Consider the following 13,247-nt stretch of genomic DNA (forward strand, 5'->3'; position numbering starts at 1 on the left):
AGGTATGCAGAGATGAATTCGGTGGGGCAGGAGCAGGCTGAGACAATGGGTCGGCCGGGGCAGTCGGGTTTGTGGATTTTGGGCAGGAGGTAGAAATGGGCGGTCCGGGGTTGTGGGACTATGAGGTTGGAGGCGGTGGATGGGAGATCTCCTGAGGTGATGAGGTTATGGATAGTCAGGGAGATAATGATTTGGTGGTGGGAGGAGGGGTCATGGTCAAGGGGGCAGTCGGAGGAGGTGTCCACAAGTTGGCGTCTAGCTTCAGCAGTGTAAAGATCGGTGCGCCAAACTACCACTGCGCCTCCCTTGTCTGCCAGTTTGATGGTGAGGTTGGGGTTGGAGTGGAGGGCTGCGCGTTGTGAGGGTGAGAGGTTGGAGTGGGTGAGAGGGGTGGACAGGTTGAGGCGGTCAATGTTGCGGCGGCAGTTGGATATGAAGAAATCGAGGGCGGGTAAGAGGCCAGCATGGAGTGTCCTGGTGGATGGGGTGTGTTGGAGGCGGGAGAAGGGGTCGTCAGAGGGTGGGCGAGAGTCCTGGTTGAAGAAGTAGGCGCGGCGGTGAAGGCAGCAGAAGAAATGCTCAATGTCTAGCTGCGTGTTGAACTCATTGATCCAGGAGCATAGAGGGATGAAGCTGAGGCCTCTGCTGAGGACTGATCATTCATCCTCAGAGAGGGGGAGGTCTGGAAGGATGGTGAAAATACGGCAGGGCCTGGTGTGGAGCTAGGACCTGGTGTGGGGCTGGAGTTGGTCGTGGGTGCAGCGATCGACGTGGGGGCAGAGATTGACATGAGAGTGGCATAGCGTGTGGTGTGGTCCTTGAGCAGATGAGTGACGTCACTGGGGGCGGAAGTGGCTGTGGCCATGGCAGCTCCGGGGGCGGAAGTGGCTGTGCTGGGCAGAAACGGTGCTGGTCCCGGTGGCTGCGTATCTGTCGGCGATGGTCTACCTGGCGATCGTGAAGGCGGTTGTCTGGGCAGCGATCGCGGCGGCTGCATGGTCGGTGGTGGCTGTTGTCCCTGCGGTGGTGGGGGCGGAAGTGACGTCACCATTTGCCGCAGCGGTGGTGGCTGCAGCGGCCGCATAGGCAATGGCGCCTGAGCGGTTCCAGAAGTCGTGCGAAGGTTTAGGAACGGTCAAGGAATCCAGACTGTGGGAGTGAGTACACAAAAGTATTTTGTACTTACTTAAGAGAGAGGCAGGCAAGTTGTTTCCGTTGGTGGGTAAGAATAGAACTTTCGACTTGAGCACAGAATATAAAATTTACAGCACAGAACAGGCCTTCTGGCCCACGATGTTGTGCCGAGAGTTAATCCTAATGTAAAATAAAATAACTTAACCTGCGCACCCCTCAACTTACTGCTATCCATATGCATGCCCAGCAGTCGCTTAAATGTCCCTAATGACTCTGCTATCACCACCACCGCTGGCAACGCATTCCATGACTTCACAACTCAGGTTTAGGGAGAATAGATTTAGGATAGAAATGAGGAGGAACTGCTTTTCTCGGATAATAATGAAACTATGGAATTTTCTGCCCAAGGAAGCAATAGAGTTAGCCTCACTAAATATATTCGAGGCACAGTTGGGCTTTTGCATGATAGGGGAATTAATGGTTACAGGGATCATGTTGGTAGGAGGAACTTAGATGATGGATAGGTCATTCATGATCCAAATAAATGGCGGAGCAGGCCAAATGGCCTACTCTTGCTTCTATTACTATGAAAGTCCAACTCACACTGAAGCCAAACTGCATCCTTCTCACAGTTCACTGTCCCAGTCAGCTTCACGTCATAGAGTCATAGGGATGTGCAGCACAGAACAGAACCTTTGGTCCATGTTGCCCTGATATCTCAAATAAATCTAGTCCTATTTGCCAATATTTGGCCCATATTGTCCTAACCCCTTCCTGTTCACATACCCATCCAGATGTTTTTTTAAATGCTGTAATTGTACCATTTCCTCTGGCAGTTCATTCCATATACACACCGTCCTTGGCATGAAAAAGTTGGCCTTTACATCCCTTTTAAATTGTCCCACTTTCCCTCTAAAATTATGGCCTCCTAGTTTTGGATTCTATCATCCTGGGGAAAAGACCATGCTTATTTAACCTATACATGCCCCTCATGATTTTATAATCCTCTAAATGGTCACCCCTCAGCCTCTGATGCTGAAGGGAAAATAGCCCTAGCATATTCAGCCTATCCCAATAGCTCAAACCATCGAATTCTGGCAATATCCGTGTAAATCTTTTCTGAACCCTTTCAAGTTTCACAACATCCTTCCTAAAGGAGAGACCATGCAATATTGCAAAAATGGCTAAACCAATGTCCTATACAGCCATAACATGACCTCCCAACGTCTATACTCAATGCACTGACCAATAAAGGCAAGCATACCAAACGCCTTTTTCACTATTGTATCTACCTGTGACTTCACTTTCAAGGAACGATGAACCGGCACTCCAAGGTCTCTTTGTTCAGCAACAATCCCCAGGACCTCACCATTACATCTATAAATCCTGTCCTAATTTGTCCTACCAAAATCAGCACCTCACATTTGTATAAATTAAACTCCATTGGCTGCTTCTCAGTCCATTTGATCAAGGTTATGTTGTACTCCGAGATATCTGCGACTGACTGTGTGGAGTTTGCACATTCTCCCCGGGTGCTCCGGTTTCCTCCCACAGTCCAAAGATGTGCAGGTCAGGTGAATTGGCCATGCTAAATTGCCCGTAGTGTTAGGTAAGACGTAAATGTAGGGGTATGGGTGGGTTACGCTTCGGCGGGTCGGTGTGGACTTGTTGGGCCGAAGGGCCTGTTTCTACACTGTAATGTAATCTAATCTAATCTAAAAAATCTAATCCTTCTTCACTGTCCACTACATCTCCAATTTTGGTGTCATCTGCAATCTTACTAACCATACCTCCTACGTTCATATCAAATTATTTATGTAAATGACAAAAAGCAGTGGACCCAGTGGTGATCCTTGTGACACACGACTGGTCTCCATTCCGAAAAGCAATCCTCCTCCAGTCCCCACTGAATCCTACCTTTAAGCCAGTTATGTATCCAAATGGCTACCTCCCTCTCTATTCCGTGTGATCTAACCTTGCTAACCAGTCTACCAGATCGAAGTTTGTCAAACACTTGGGTGGCACAGTGGCTAGCACTGCTGCCTCACAGCGCCAAGGGACCTGGGCGTTTGATTCCAGCCTTGGGTGACTGTCTCTGTGGAGTTTGCATTCTCCCCATGGCTGCGTAGGTTTCCTCTGGGTGCTCTGGTTTTCTTCCATAGTTCAAAGATGTGCAGGTGAATTGGCCTTGCCACATTGTCCATCGTGTTAGGTGCATGAGTCAGGGGTAAATGCAGGGTAGGGGAATGTGAATGGGTCTGGGTGGGTTATTCTTTGGAGGGTCGGTGTGGACTTGTTGGGTCGAAGGGCCGTTTCCATACTGTCGGTAATCTAATCGAATATAACTTTATTGATGTCCATGTAAATCACATTCACCACTCTGCCTTCATTAATCCTCATCGTCACGTGTCATCGACACGCTATGACATTTAAGTTTCTTCACAAATTTATGAATGTATATTGTGAATAGGAGAGGTGATTGTTAATCCAGAGACCCAGACAATGTTTTGGGGACCTGGGTTCAAAAGCTGCCATGGCAGATGGTAGAATTTGAGTTCAAATGTTTTAAAAATGTGGAATTGAGAGACTGATGATGACAATGGAACCACTGTCGATTGTTGGAAAATCCCATCTGGTTCATTAATGGCCTTTTAGGAAGGAAACTACCATCCTTACCTGGTCTGGCCAACATGTTCACTCTTACCTGAATGAATGAAGAATAGCTGGGGTCTAAGCACCGATCCTTGCAATACCTCACTGGCAACTGGCTGCCATTCAAATAAAATGACCTGTTTGTTCTGATTCTTTGTTTCCCGTCTGGCGATCAGTCCTATATCCGTGTTAATACAGTAGCCCAATACCATGAGCTTTAATTTTACATGCTAATCTCTTCGATTGGAACTTCTGAATGCCTTTCTCAAAGCTCATTCTTGAAGTATTCCAGTAGATTTGTCCAGTGTGATTTCCCTTTCCAAAATCCATGCTGATGGATTCTGTCCAATCCTGTCACTGTTTTCCAGTGTTAGATTAACTGGTCTACGGGGGAGGTGACGACCTAGTGGTATTATCGCTCGACTATTAATCCAGAAACCAAGAATAACATTCTGGGGACGTGGGGAGATGGGAATTTGAATTCAATAAGAACAAATCTGGAATTAAGGGTCGACCAATGACCATGAAACAATTGTCGGAAAAGCGCATCTGGTTCACGAATGTCCTTCAGGGAAGGAAATTTGCCGTCCTTACCTGGTCTGGCCTACATGCGACTCCAGAGAGTGGTTGACTCTCAACTGCCCTCTGAAATGGCCTAACAAGCTAATCAGTTGTATCAATTGTTAGAAAGTCACAACAAAGAAATAAAACCGGACAGACCACCTGGCATTGACCTTGGAACCGGAAAAGGCAACAGCAAAAACACAAACAACCCTGTTGACCATAAAAGTCGTCCTGACCAACATCTGATGAAGGAGCGGCGCTCTGAAAGCTAGTGTGCTTCCAGTTAAACCTGTTGGACTATAACCTGGTGTTGTGTGATTTTTAACTTTGTACACCCCAATCCAATACCAGCATCTCCAAATCATAACATCTGGAGGGCTAGTGCCAAATTTGGGAGAGCTGTCTCAGACTAGTCAAGCAAGAGCCTGACATAATCATTCTTACAGAATCATATCTTACAGATAACACCCCAGACACCACCATTACCATCTCTGGATATGTCCTGTCCCACTAGTAGGACAGACCCAACAGAGGTGATGGCATAGTGGTATACAGTTGGGAAGGAGTTGCCTTGGGAGTCCTTGACATCGACTCCAGACCTCATGAAGTCTCATGGCTTCAGATTAAACATGGGCAAGGAAACATTTTACTGGTCACCACGTACCACCCTCCCCTGGCTGAACACTTGGAGGAAGCACTGAGGGTGGCAAAGGCACAAAATGTACACAGGGTGAGGGATTTCAATGTGGCTTGGCAGAAGCTTATGGATTGAGCTGGCCGTGTCCCAAAGGATACAATTGCTAGACTGTGTCTGCAGCAGCTGGTGAAGGAACCAACAAGAGGCAAAAAAACATATCGGACCTCAGCTTTACTAATCTGCTGGCTGCAGAAGCATCTGTCCATGACAGTACAGGTAAAAGCGACCACCGCACTATCCTGCCTTCATATTGAGAATAACCTCCATCGCGTTGTGTGGCACCATCACTCTGCTGAATGGGACAGACTTCGAACCGATCAAGCAGCACGAGACTGGGCATCCTTGAGGCACTGTGGGCTATCAATAACAGCAGAACTGTACTCCAGGACAATCTGCAACCTCATGGCCCAGCATATCCCCCCATTCAACCATTACCATCAAGCCAGGGGATCAACCCTAGTTCAATGGAGAGTGAAGGAGGGCATTCCAGGAGCAGCATCAGGCATACCTAAAAATAAGGTGTCAACCTGGTGAAGCAACCAAACACGACTACTTGCATGCCAAATGGCAAAACAGCAAGTGACAGACAGAGCAAAGCGATCCCACAACCAACGGATCAGATTTAAGCTCTGCAGTCATTCCATATCCAGTCATGAATGGTGGTGGACAATTAAAGAACTCAGTGCAGGAGGAGGCTTCACAAATATCCCCATCCTCAATGATGTAGGAGCCCACATTAGTGCAAAAGATAAGGCTGATGCCTTAGCAACAATCTTCAGTCAGGAGTGCCGAGTGGATGATCCATCTCGGGCTCTTCCAGTGGTCTCCAGCATCACGCATGCCAGTCTCCAGCCAATTCAATTCAAAGAACAAAGAAAATTTATAGCCCAGGAACAGGCCTTCGGCCCTCTAGGCCTGAGCCAATCCAAATGTACTGTCTAAACCTAGCGGTCAATTCCTAAACATCTGTATCCTTCTACTCCACAACCTACTCATGCATTTATCCAGACGCATCTTAAATGAATCTACCGTGCCTGCCTCTACCAGCTCTGCTGGCAATGCATTCCAAACACCCACCACCCTCGGTGTGAAGTACTTGCCTCGTGTATCCCCCTTAAACTTTCCACCTCTCCCCTTGAAAGCGTGACCTCGTTATTGAATCCTTCACCCTTGGAAAAAGCTGGTCTCTATCTACCCTGTCTATACCCTTCATGATTTTATCAACCTCAATCAGGGGCCCCCTCAATCTCCTTTCTTCTAATGAAAATACCTACTCAACTTCTCTTCATAGCTAGCACCTTCCATACCAGGCAACATCCTTGTAAACTTTCTTTGCACCCTCTCCAAAGCGTCCACATCCTTTTGGTAATGTGGCAACCAGAACTGTACACATACTCTAAATGCGGCCAAACCAATGTCTTGTACAATGTTAACATGACTTGCCAGCTCTTATACTCAATACCATGTCCAATGAAGTCAAGCATACTATATGCCTTCTTGACCACTCTATCCACCTGTGCAGCAACCTTTAGGGTACATGGACCTGCACTTTCAGATCTCTCTGTCCATCAACTTTTCCCAAGCCTCTTCCGTTCATTGTATAATCCACTCTAGAATTAATCTCACCTAAATGCATCACCTCACATTTGTCTGGATTGAAAACCATCTGCCACTTTTCTGCCCAACTCCCCAGTCTATCTATATCTTCCTGTATTCTCTGACAGTCTCTTATGCTTTCTGCTACTCCATCAATCTTCGTGTCATCTGCAAACTTGCTGATCATACCAACAGTGCCCTCTTCCAGATCATTTATGTATATTACAAACAACAGCAGCCCCAACACTGACCCCTGTGGAACACCACTGGTCACCTTTCTCCATTTCGAAAAACTCCCTTTAACTACTACTCTCTGTCTCCTGTTGCTCAACCAGTTCTTTATCCACCTACCCAGAACACCCTGCACACCATATGACTTCACTTTCTCCATTAGTCTACCAAGGGGAACCTTATCAAATGCCTTCCTTAAGTACACGTATATGACATCAACAGCCCTTCCTTCATCTATCAACTTGGTCACTTCCTCAAAGAACTCCATTAAGTTGGCAAGGCACGATCTCCCCCGCACAAAACCATGTTGCCTATCACTGATAAGCTCATTCTTTTCTAAATATAAATAGATCCTATCCGTCAGTACCTTCTCCAGCAACTTTCCCATCACCGACGTCAGGCTCACTGGTCAGTAGTTACTCAGAATATCCCTACTACCCTTCTTGTACAGGGGGACAACATGAGCAACCGTCCAGTCCTCCGCCACCTCACCTGTATTTAAGGATGCCACAAAGATATCTGTCAGGGCTCCAGCTATTTCCTTTCTCGCTTCCCTCAGCAACCTGGGATAGATCCAATCCGGTCCTGGGGATTTGTCCACCTTAATAACCTCTTGCCTACCCAACACATTTTTAAATTAGATTAGATTACTTAGTGTGGAAACAGGTCTTTCGGTCCAACAAGTCCACACCAACCCACCTAAGCGCAATCCACCCAGACCCATTCCCCTACATTTACCCCTTCACCTAACTCTATGGGCAATTTAGCATGGCCAAATCACCTAACCTGCACATTTTTGGACTGTAGGAGGAAACCGGAGCACCTGGAGGAAACCCACGCAGACACGGGGAGAATATGCAAACTCCACAGTCAGTCGTCTGAGGCGGGAATTGAATCCAGGCCTCTGGCGCTGTGAGGCAGCAGTGCTAACCACATCTACCCTACTTATGTCAATGTGATCCAGACTAATCAAACTTCTATCTCTAATCTAATTCATCATGTTCTGCTCCTCAGTGAACACTGATGCAAAGTAATCATTCAGAATCTCACCCATTCTCTCAGGTTCGACACACAGCCTTCCTTCATTATCCTTTAGTGGACCAATCCTTTCTCTCGTTACCCGCTTGCTTCTTAAATAAGAATAAAATGCTTTGGTATTCTCCATGTGATGTCAAGAAATGGCTGGAGGTACTGGAAACTGCAAAGGCAATGAGCCCTGACAGCATTCTGGCAATAGTGCTCCAGAACTTGCCACTCCCTTAGCCAAGCTCTTCCAGTACAGTTACAACACTGATATCTACCTGATAATGTAGAAAATTGCTCAGGTATGCCCTGTACTCAAAAAGGAGGACAAATCCAACCCAGGCAATTACCACCCAATCGCCAGTAAAGTGATGGAAGGGGTCAGCAACAGTGCTATCAAGCAGCACCTGCTCAGCAACAAACTGCTCAGTGATGTCCAGTTTGGGTTTCGCCAGGATCACTCAGCTCCTGATCTCATTACAGCTTTGGTTCAAACATGGACAATAGAGCTGAATTCCAGAGGTGAGCGGAGAGTGACAGACCTTGACATCAAGGCTGCATTTGACCAAATATGGCATCAAGGAGCCCTGGCAAAATGAATCAATGCGTCTCAGGGGGCAAACACTCCGCTGGTTAGAGTCATACTGGCACAAAGGAAGATGGTTGTGGTTGTGGAGGATCAGTCATCTCAGCTCCAGGACATCTCTGCAGGATGTCCTGGAGCTGTCCTGGGTAATGTTGTAGGCCAAACAATCTTCAGCTGCTTCATCAATGACCTTCCCTCTGTCATAAGGTCAGAAGTGGGGATGTTCGCCAATGATTGCACAGTGTTCAGCACCATTTGCGACTCCTCAGATACTGAAGCAGTCCCTGCTCAAATGCAACAAGATCTGGACAATATCCAGGCTTGGGCCGACAAATGTCAGACAATGACCATCACCAATAAGAGACTTGCTGACCCTTGACATTGACATTCAATGGTATTACCATCACGGAATTCCCCACTATCAACATCCTTGCAATTACCATTGACCAGAAACTCAACTGGATTCACCACATATACACAATGACTACAAGAGCAGGTCAGAGACTAGGGAGAGTGTGACTCCCCACTTGCCTGGATGGATGCAGTGCCAACAACACTCAAAAAGCTTGACATCATCCAGGACAAAGTAACTCGCTTGATTGGCACTACATCTACAAACACTCAATCCCTCCACCACCAGCACTCAGTAGCAGCCGTGTGTGCTGTCTACAAGACATATTGCAGAAATTCACCAAAGGTCCTTGGATAGCACCTTCCAAACCACTTCCATCTGGAAGGACAAGGGCAGCAGGTACTTGGGAACAACACCACCTGCAAGTTCCCCTCCAAGTTATTCACCACCCTGACTTGGAAATATACCACTGTTCCTACCCAGCTGTTGGGTCAAAATCCTGGAATTCCCTCCCTACCGGCAGTGTGAGTCAACCCACAGCAAGTGGACTGCAGTGATTCAAGAAGGCAGCTCACCACCACCTTCTGAAGGGCAAATTGGGATGGGCTATCAATACCAGCCAACAATGCCCAAGTCCCACAAATAAATTTTTAAAATTACATATTTTCTCTCCACCTCCTTTTTGAAATAGCAGGGTTATATTAGCTATCAGCCAATCCATAGGAACTGTTTCAGAGTCTATAGAATCTTGAAAGGTGACCATTAATTTCCTCAATTTAGGTTCAGGCCCCTTGTTTCAGAATGCACGCACTATATCTTGGGCAACTTTAAGTACTCTGGGGTGTAGATTACCAGGTATTGGAATTGAGTTTGGCTTTTAATCCCATCAATTTCCCCAACATCGTTTCCCTGCTAATACTAATTTCCTTCAGTTCCTCCCTCACATGTGCTCTCCATTTTAGGGATATTATTTGTGTCATCCTTTGTGATGACAGAACCAAAATATGTAGTCAATTGGTCTGCTGTCTCTTTTTATTCCACACCATGACTTCCCCTGTTTCTGATTGTATGGGATTTGTTTTCATTAAACCTTTTTTCCTTTCATATACTTTAAGGATTTACAATTAGTTTGTATGTTCCCCACAAGTTTACTCTTAGACTTGATTTTTTTCCCTCTTAATCAGTCCCTTCGTCCTCTTTTGTTGGAATCTTAACTGCTCCCAGACTGCCATTGTCCCACAGGATCATAGGACTGCTCTCTCATTGGAGAGAGATGACTAATAGTGCTTTAACCTGAGGGCCAACATGCAGGTTAAAGAAGGTGGGACCGTCATGCTGACCTCAACCAGCACATAAATTGAACATGTGCTGTTGGTGTCACTCTGAATCATACACCTGCCATCCACACAATTGAACTAATCCACCCCCAGCCATTGCAGAATATACAGTCTGCAGAGGTGTGCCCTCCATTTGGGTCCTCAATGTATCGATCCAGAAAACCATCTCATACACACTCCAGGAATGTCTCCTCTATGGTATTGTCACTGATTTGATTTGCCCATTCTATATTCAGATTGAAATCACCCTCAATAACCATAAGAACACACGATATAGGAGTAGAATTACGCTATTCAGCTCATCGAGTCTGCTCTGCCATTTGAGAATGGCTGATGTGTTTCTCAACCACATTGACCTGCCTTCTCCCATAACCCTTGATGCTTTCACCAAACAAGAACCGATCTCTCACATTGGGGAGTGCCCATTACTTTGCTCTGAGTGTGGCAAGGCATTCTCTCTGTTATTCCGCCTTCAGGTACATCAACTGGCACATACTGATGAGACACCTTTCAAATGTTCGCACTATGAGAAGAGCTTTAAAAGCAAGTGCGAAGTGCTCAAACACCAAAGGATTCACACTGGCGAGAAGCGATTTGCCAATTCACAAAATCTTCTGAGACACCAGCTGGTGAGTTCTTTACCTGCTCCTTCTGTGGGAAAGGATTTACTCAGTCATCCCACCCTCTAAAACACCAGCATGTTCACAATAATATTTTTGCTCAAATCACCTCTGCTTCTCTTTCTAAAAACCTTACCATTGGAAACAATGTTTTATTCTGTATCTCAGCTAAACCTCTCAAAAACTTATATGTGAAGCATGGTGACTGGGCACTCGTTCTATCTGAAAGATAGTTTTTTGAAAAGGTCAACATCTTTTCCCTGATTTTGTCCTCTATCTCCACTTATAACTTTCCTTAAACCTTGTTTATTCTGTACCTGACATTTTTTTTTCTATTTTCTTGCTCTATCTGCCTCTGCCTGTATCTCTCTGGGTTTATGTCTCTCTCCCTCTTTACCTCCATGTCTCTTTTCTTTCTCACTTCTTTTTTCTTTCTCTGTCTCATTTTTCCCTGTCCAATCCAAGTGGGAAGTTGAGTGTGGACCCTCTGGAGATTGGAGAGATGCTAAACGAACGTTTCTCATCAGTTTTCACTCAGGAAAGGGAGAATATTGTAGAGAAGAATGAGGTACAAGATATTAGACTAGAAAGGTTCGAGGTTAGTTATGAACAGGTGTTATCAATTCTAGAAGGAGTGAAAGTAGACAAGTCCCCTGGGCCGGGTGGGATTTATCCGAGGATTCTCTGGGAAGCTAGGAAGGAGATAGCAGAGCCTTTGGCTTTAATATTTGAGTTGTCATTGTCTACAGGTTTGGTACCAGAGGACTGGAGGATTGCAAATATTGTGCCCTTGTTCAAGAAGGGCAGTAGATTTGACCCAGGTAATTATAGACCAGTGAGCCTTACTTTTGTTGTAGGAAAGGTTTTGGAAAGGATTAGAAGAGAGAAGATTTATAATCATCTAGCAAGCAACAATTTGATTTCAGATAGTCAACATTGTTTCGTCAAGGGCAGGTTGTGTCTCACAAACCTCATCGAGTTTTTTGAGAAGGTGACCAAGCATGTAGATGAGGTTAGGGCAGTTGACGTGGTGATACATGGACTTTAGTAAAGCCTATGATATGGTTCCACATGGTAGGCTGTTGGAGAAAATGCAGAGGCATGGAATTGAGGGTGATTTAGCAGTCTGGATTAGAAACTGGCTTTCTGAAAGAAGGCAGCAAGTGGTGGTTGACGGAAAATATTCAGACTGGAGTCCGGTTACTAGTGGTGTCTCACAAGGATCTGTTTTGGGACCACTGCTGTTTGTCATTTTTATAAATAACTTAGATGCAGGCACAGGTGGATGGATTAGTAAATTTGCAGATGACACTAACGTCGGTGGAGTAGTGGACAGTGTGGAAGAATGTTACAGGTTGCAGGGGGACTTTGATAAACTGCAGAATTCGGCTGAGAGGTGGCAAATGGAGTTCAATGCAACTAAATGTTGAGGTGATGAACTTTGGGAAGAATAACAGGAAGGCAGAGTACTGGGTCAATGGAAAGATTCTTGGTAGTGTGGATGTGCAGCGGGATCTTGGAGTCCGCATACATAGATCCCTGAAAGCTGCCACCCAGGTGGATAGTGTTGTTAAGAAGGCGTTAGGTTTCATTTGTAGAGAGATTGAGTTCCGGAGCCACAATATCATATTGCAACTATACAAAATGCTGGTGCAGCCACACTTGGAATATTGTGTACAGTTCTGGTCCCCATATTTCGGGAAGGATGTGGAAGCATTGGAAAAGGTGCAGAGGAGATTTACCTTTTCCTGTTGCCTGGTCTAGAGGGAAGGTCTTATGTGGAAAGACTGAGAGACTTGAACCTGTTCTCATTGGCAAGAAGAAAGCTAAGAGGGGATTTGATAGAGACGAACAAGATGATCAGAGGATTAGATAAGGTAGACAGTGAAATTCTTTTTCCTAGGATGATGATGTCAGCTTGTACAAGGGGGCATAACTACAAATTGAGGGGTGATAGATTTAAGACAGATGTCAGAGGCAGGTTCGTTATGCAGAGAGTGGTAAGGGTGTGGGGAATGCCCTACCTGCAAACGTAGTTAACTCAGCCATATTAGGGAGATTTAAACAATCCTTAGATAAGCACATGGATGATTTTGGGATAGTGTAGGGGGACGAGCTAAGAATAGTTCACAGGTCGGCGCAACATCAAGGGCTGAAGGGCCTGTTCTGCGCTGTATGTTCTATGTTCTAATCCCTTCATCTCTTCCTCCCTTAAGTCTCTCCTCCTTTTGTATTTCTGACATTTACTTTGTCTTTCTGCCTTTCTCTCTGTTCTTCCCCACTCTTCATATTTTTTCTACTTTTTCCTTCTCTTTTATCCGCCTGTTTCTTTTCTTCCCCATTTCTTCACTTCCCACCTTTTTCCCTATTGGTTTTTCTCCCCATCTCTACTTTTCTGGCTATTCTTTCCAGTCCTGATCCCCCCCCCCCCCCCCGCCTCCTTTCCCCCGCCTTT

General features: G+C 45.8%; 1 protein-coding gene across 1 annotated transcript in view; it reads right to left on the reverse strand.

Moving 5' to 3' along the window:
• The window catches only part of LOC122548582, a 42,146-nt gene that overhangs the window by 16,602 nt on the left and 12,297 nt on the right, over nt 1–13,247 (reverse strand). Inside the window, exon 2 of the mRNA XM_043687420.1 lies at nt 949–1,149. Coding sequence (XP_043543355.1) covers nt 949–1,149 — 201 coding nt within the window. The remainder of the gene's footprint in view (nt 1–948; nt 1,150–13,247) is intronic.

Source organism: Chiloscyllium plagiosum, chromosome 3 (genome assembly GCF_004010195.1).
Source record: "Chiloscyllium plagiosum isolate BGI_BamShark_2017 chromosome 3, ASM401019v2, whole genome shotgun sequence".
In the NCBI taxonomy this organism is placed as follows: Eukaryota; Metazoa; Chordata; class Chondrichthyes; order Orectolobiformes; family Hemiscylliidae; genus Chiloscyllium; species Chiloscyllium plagiosum.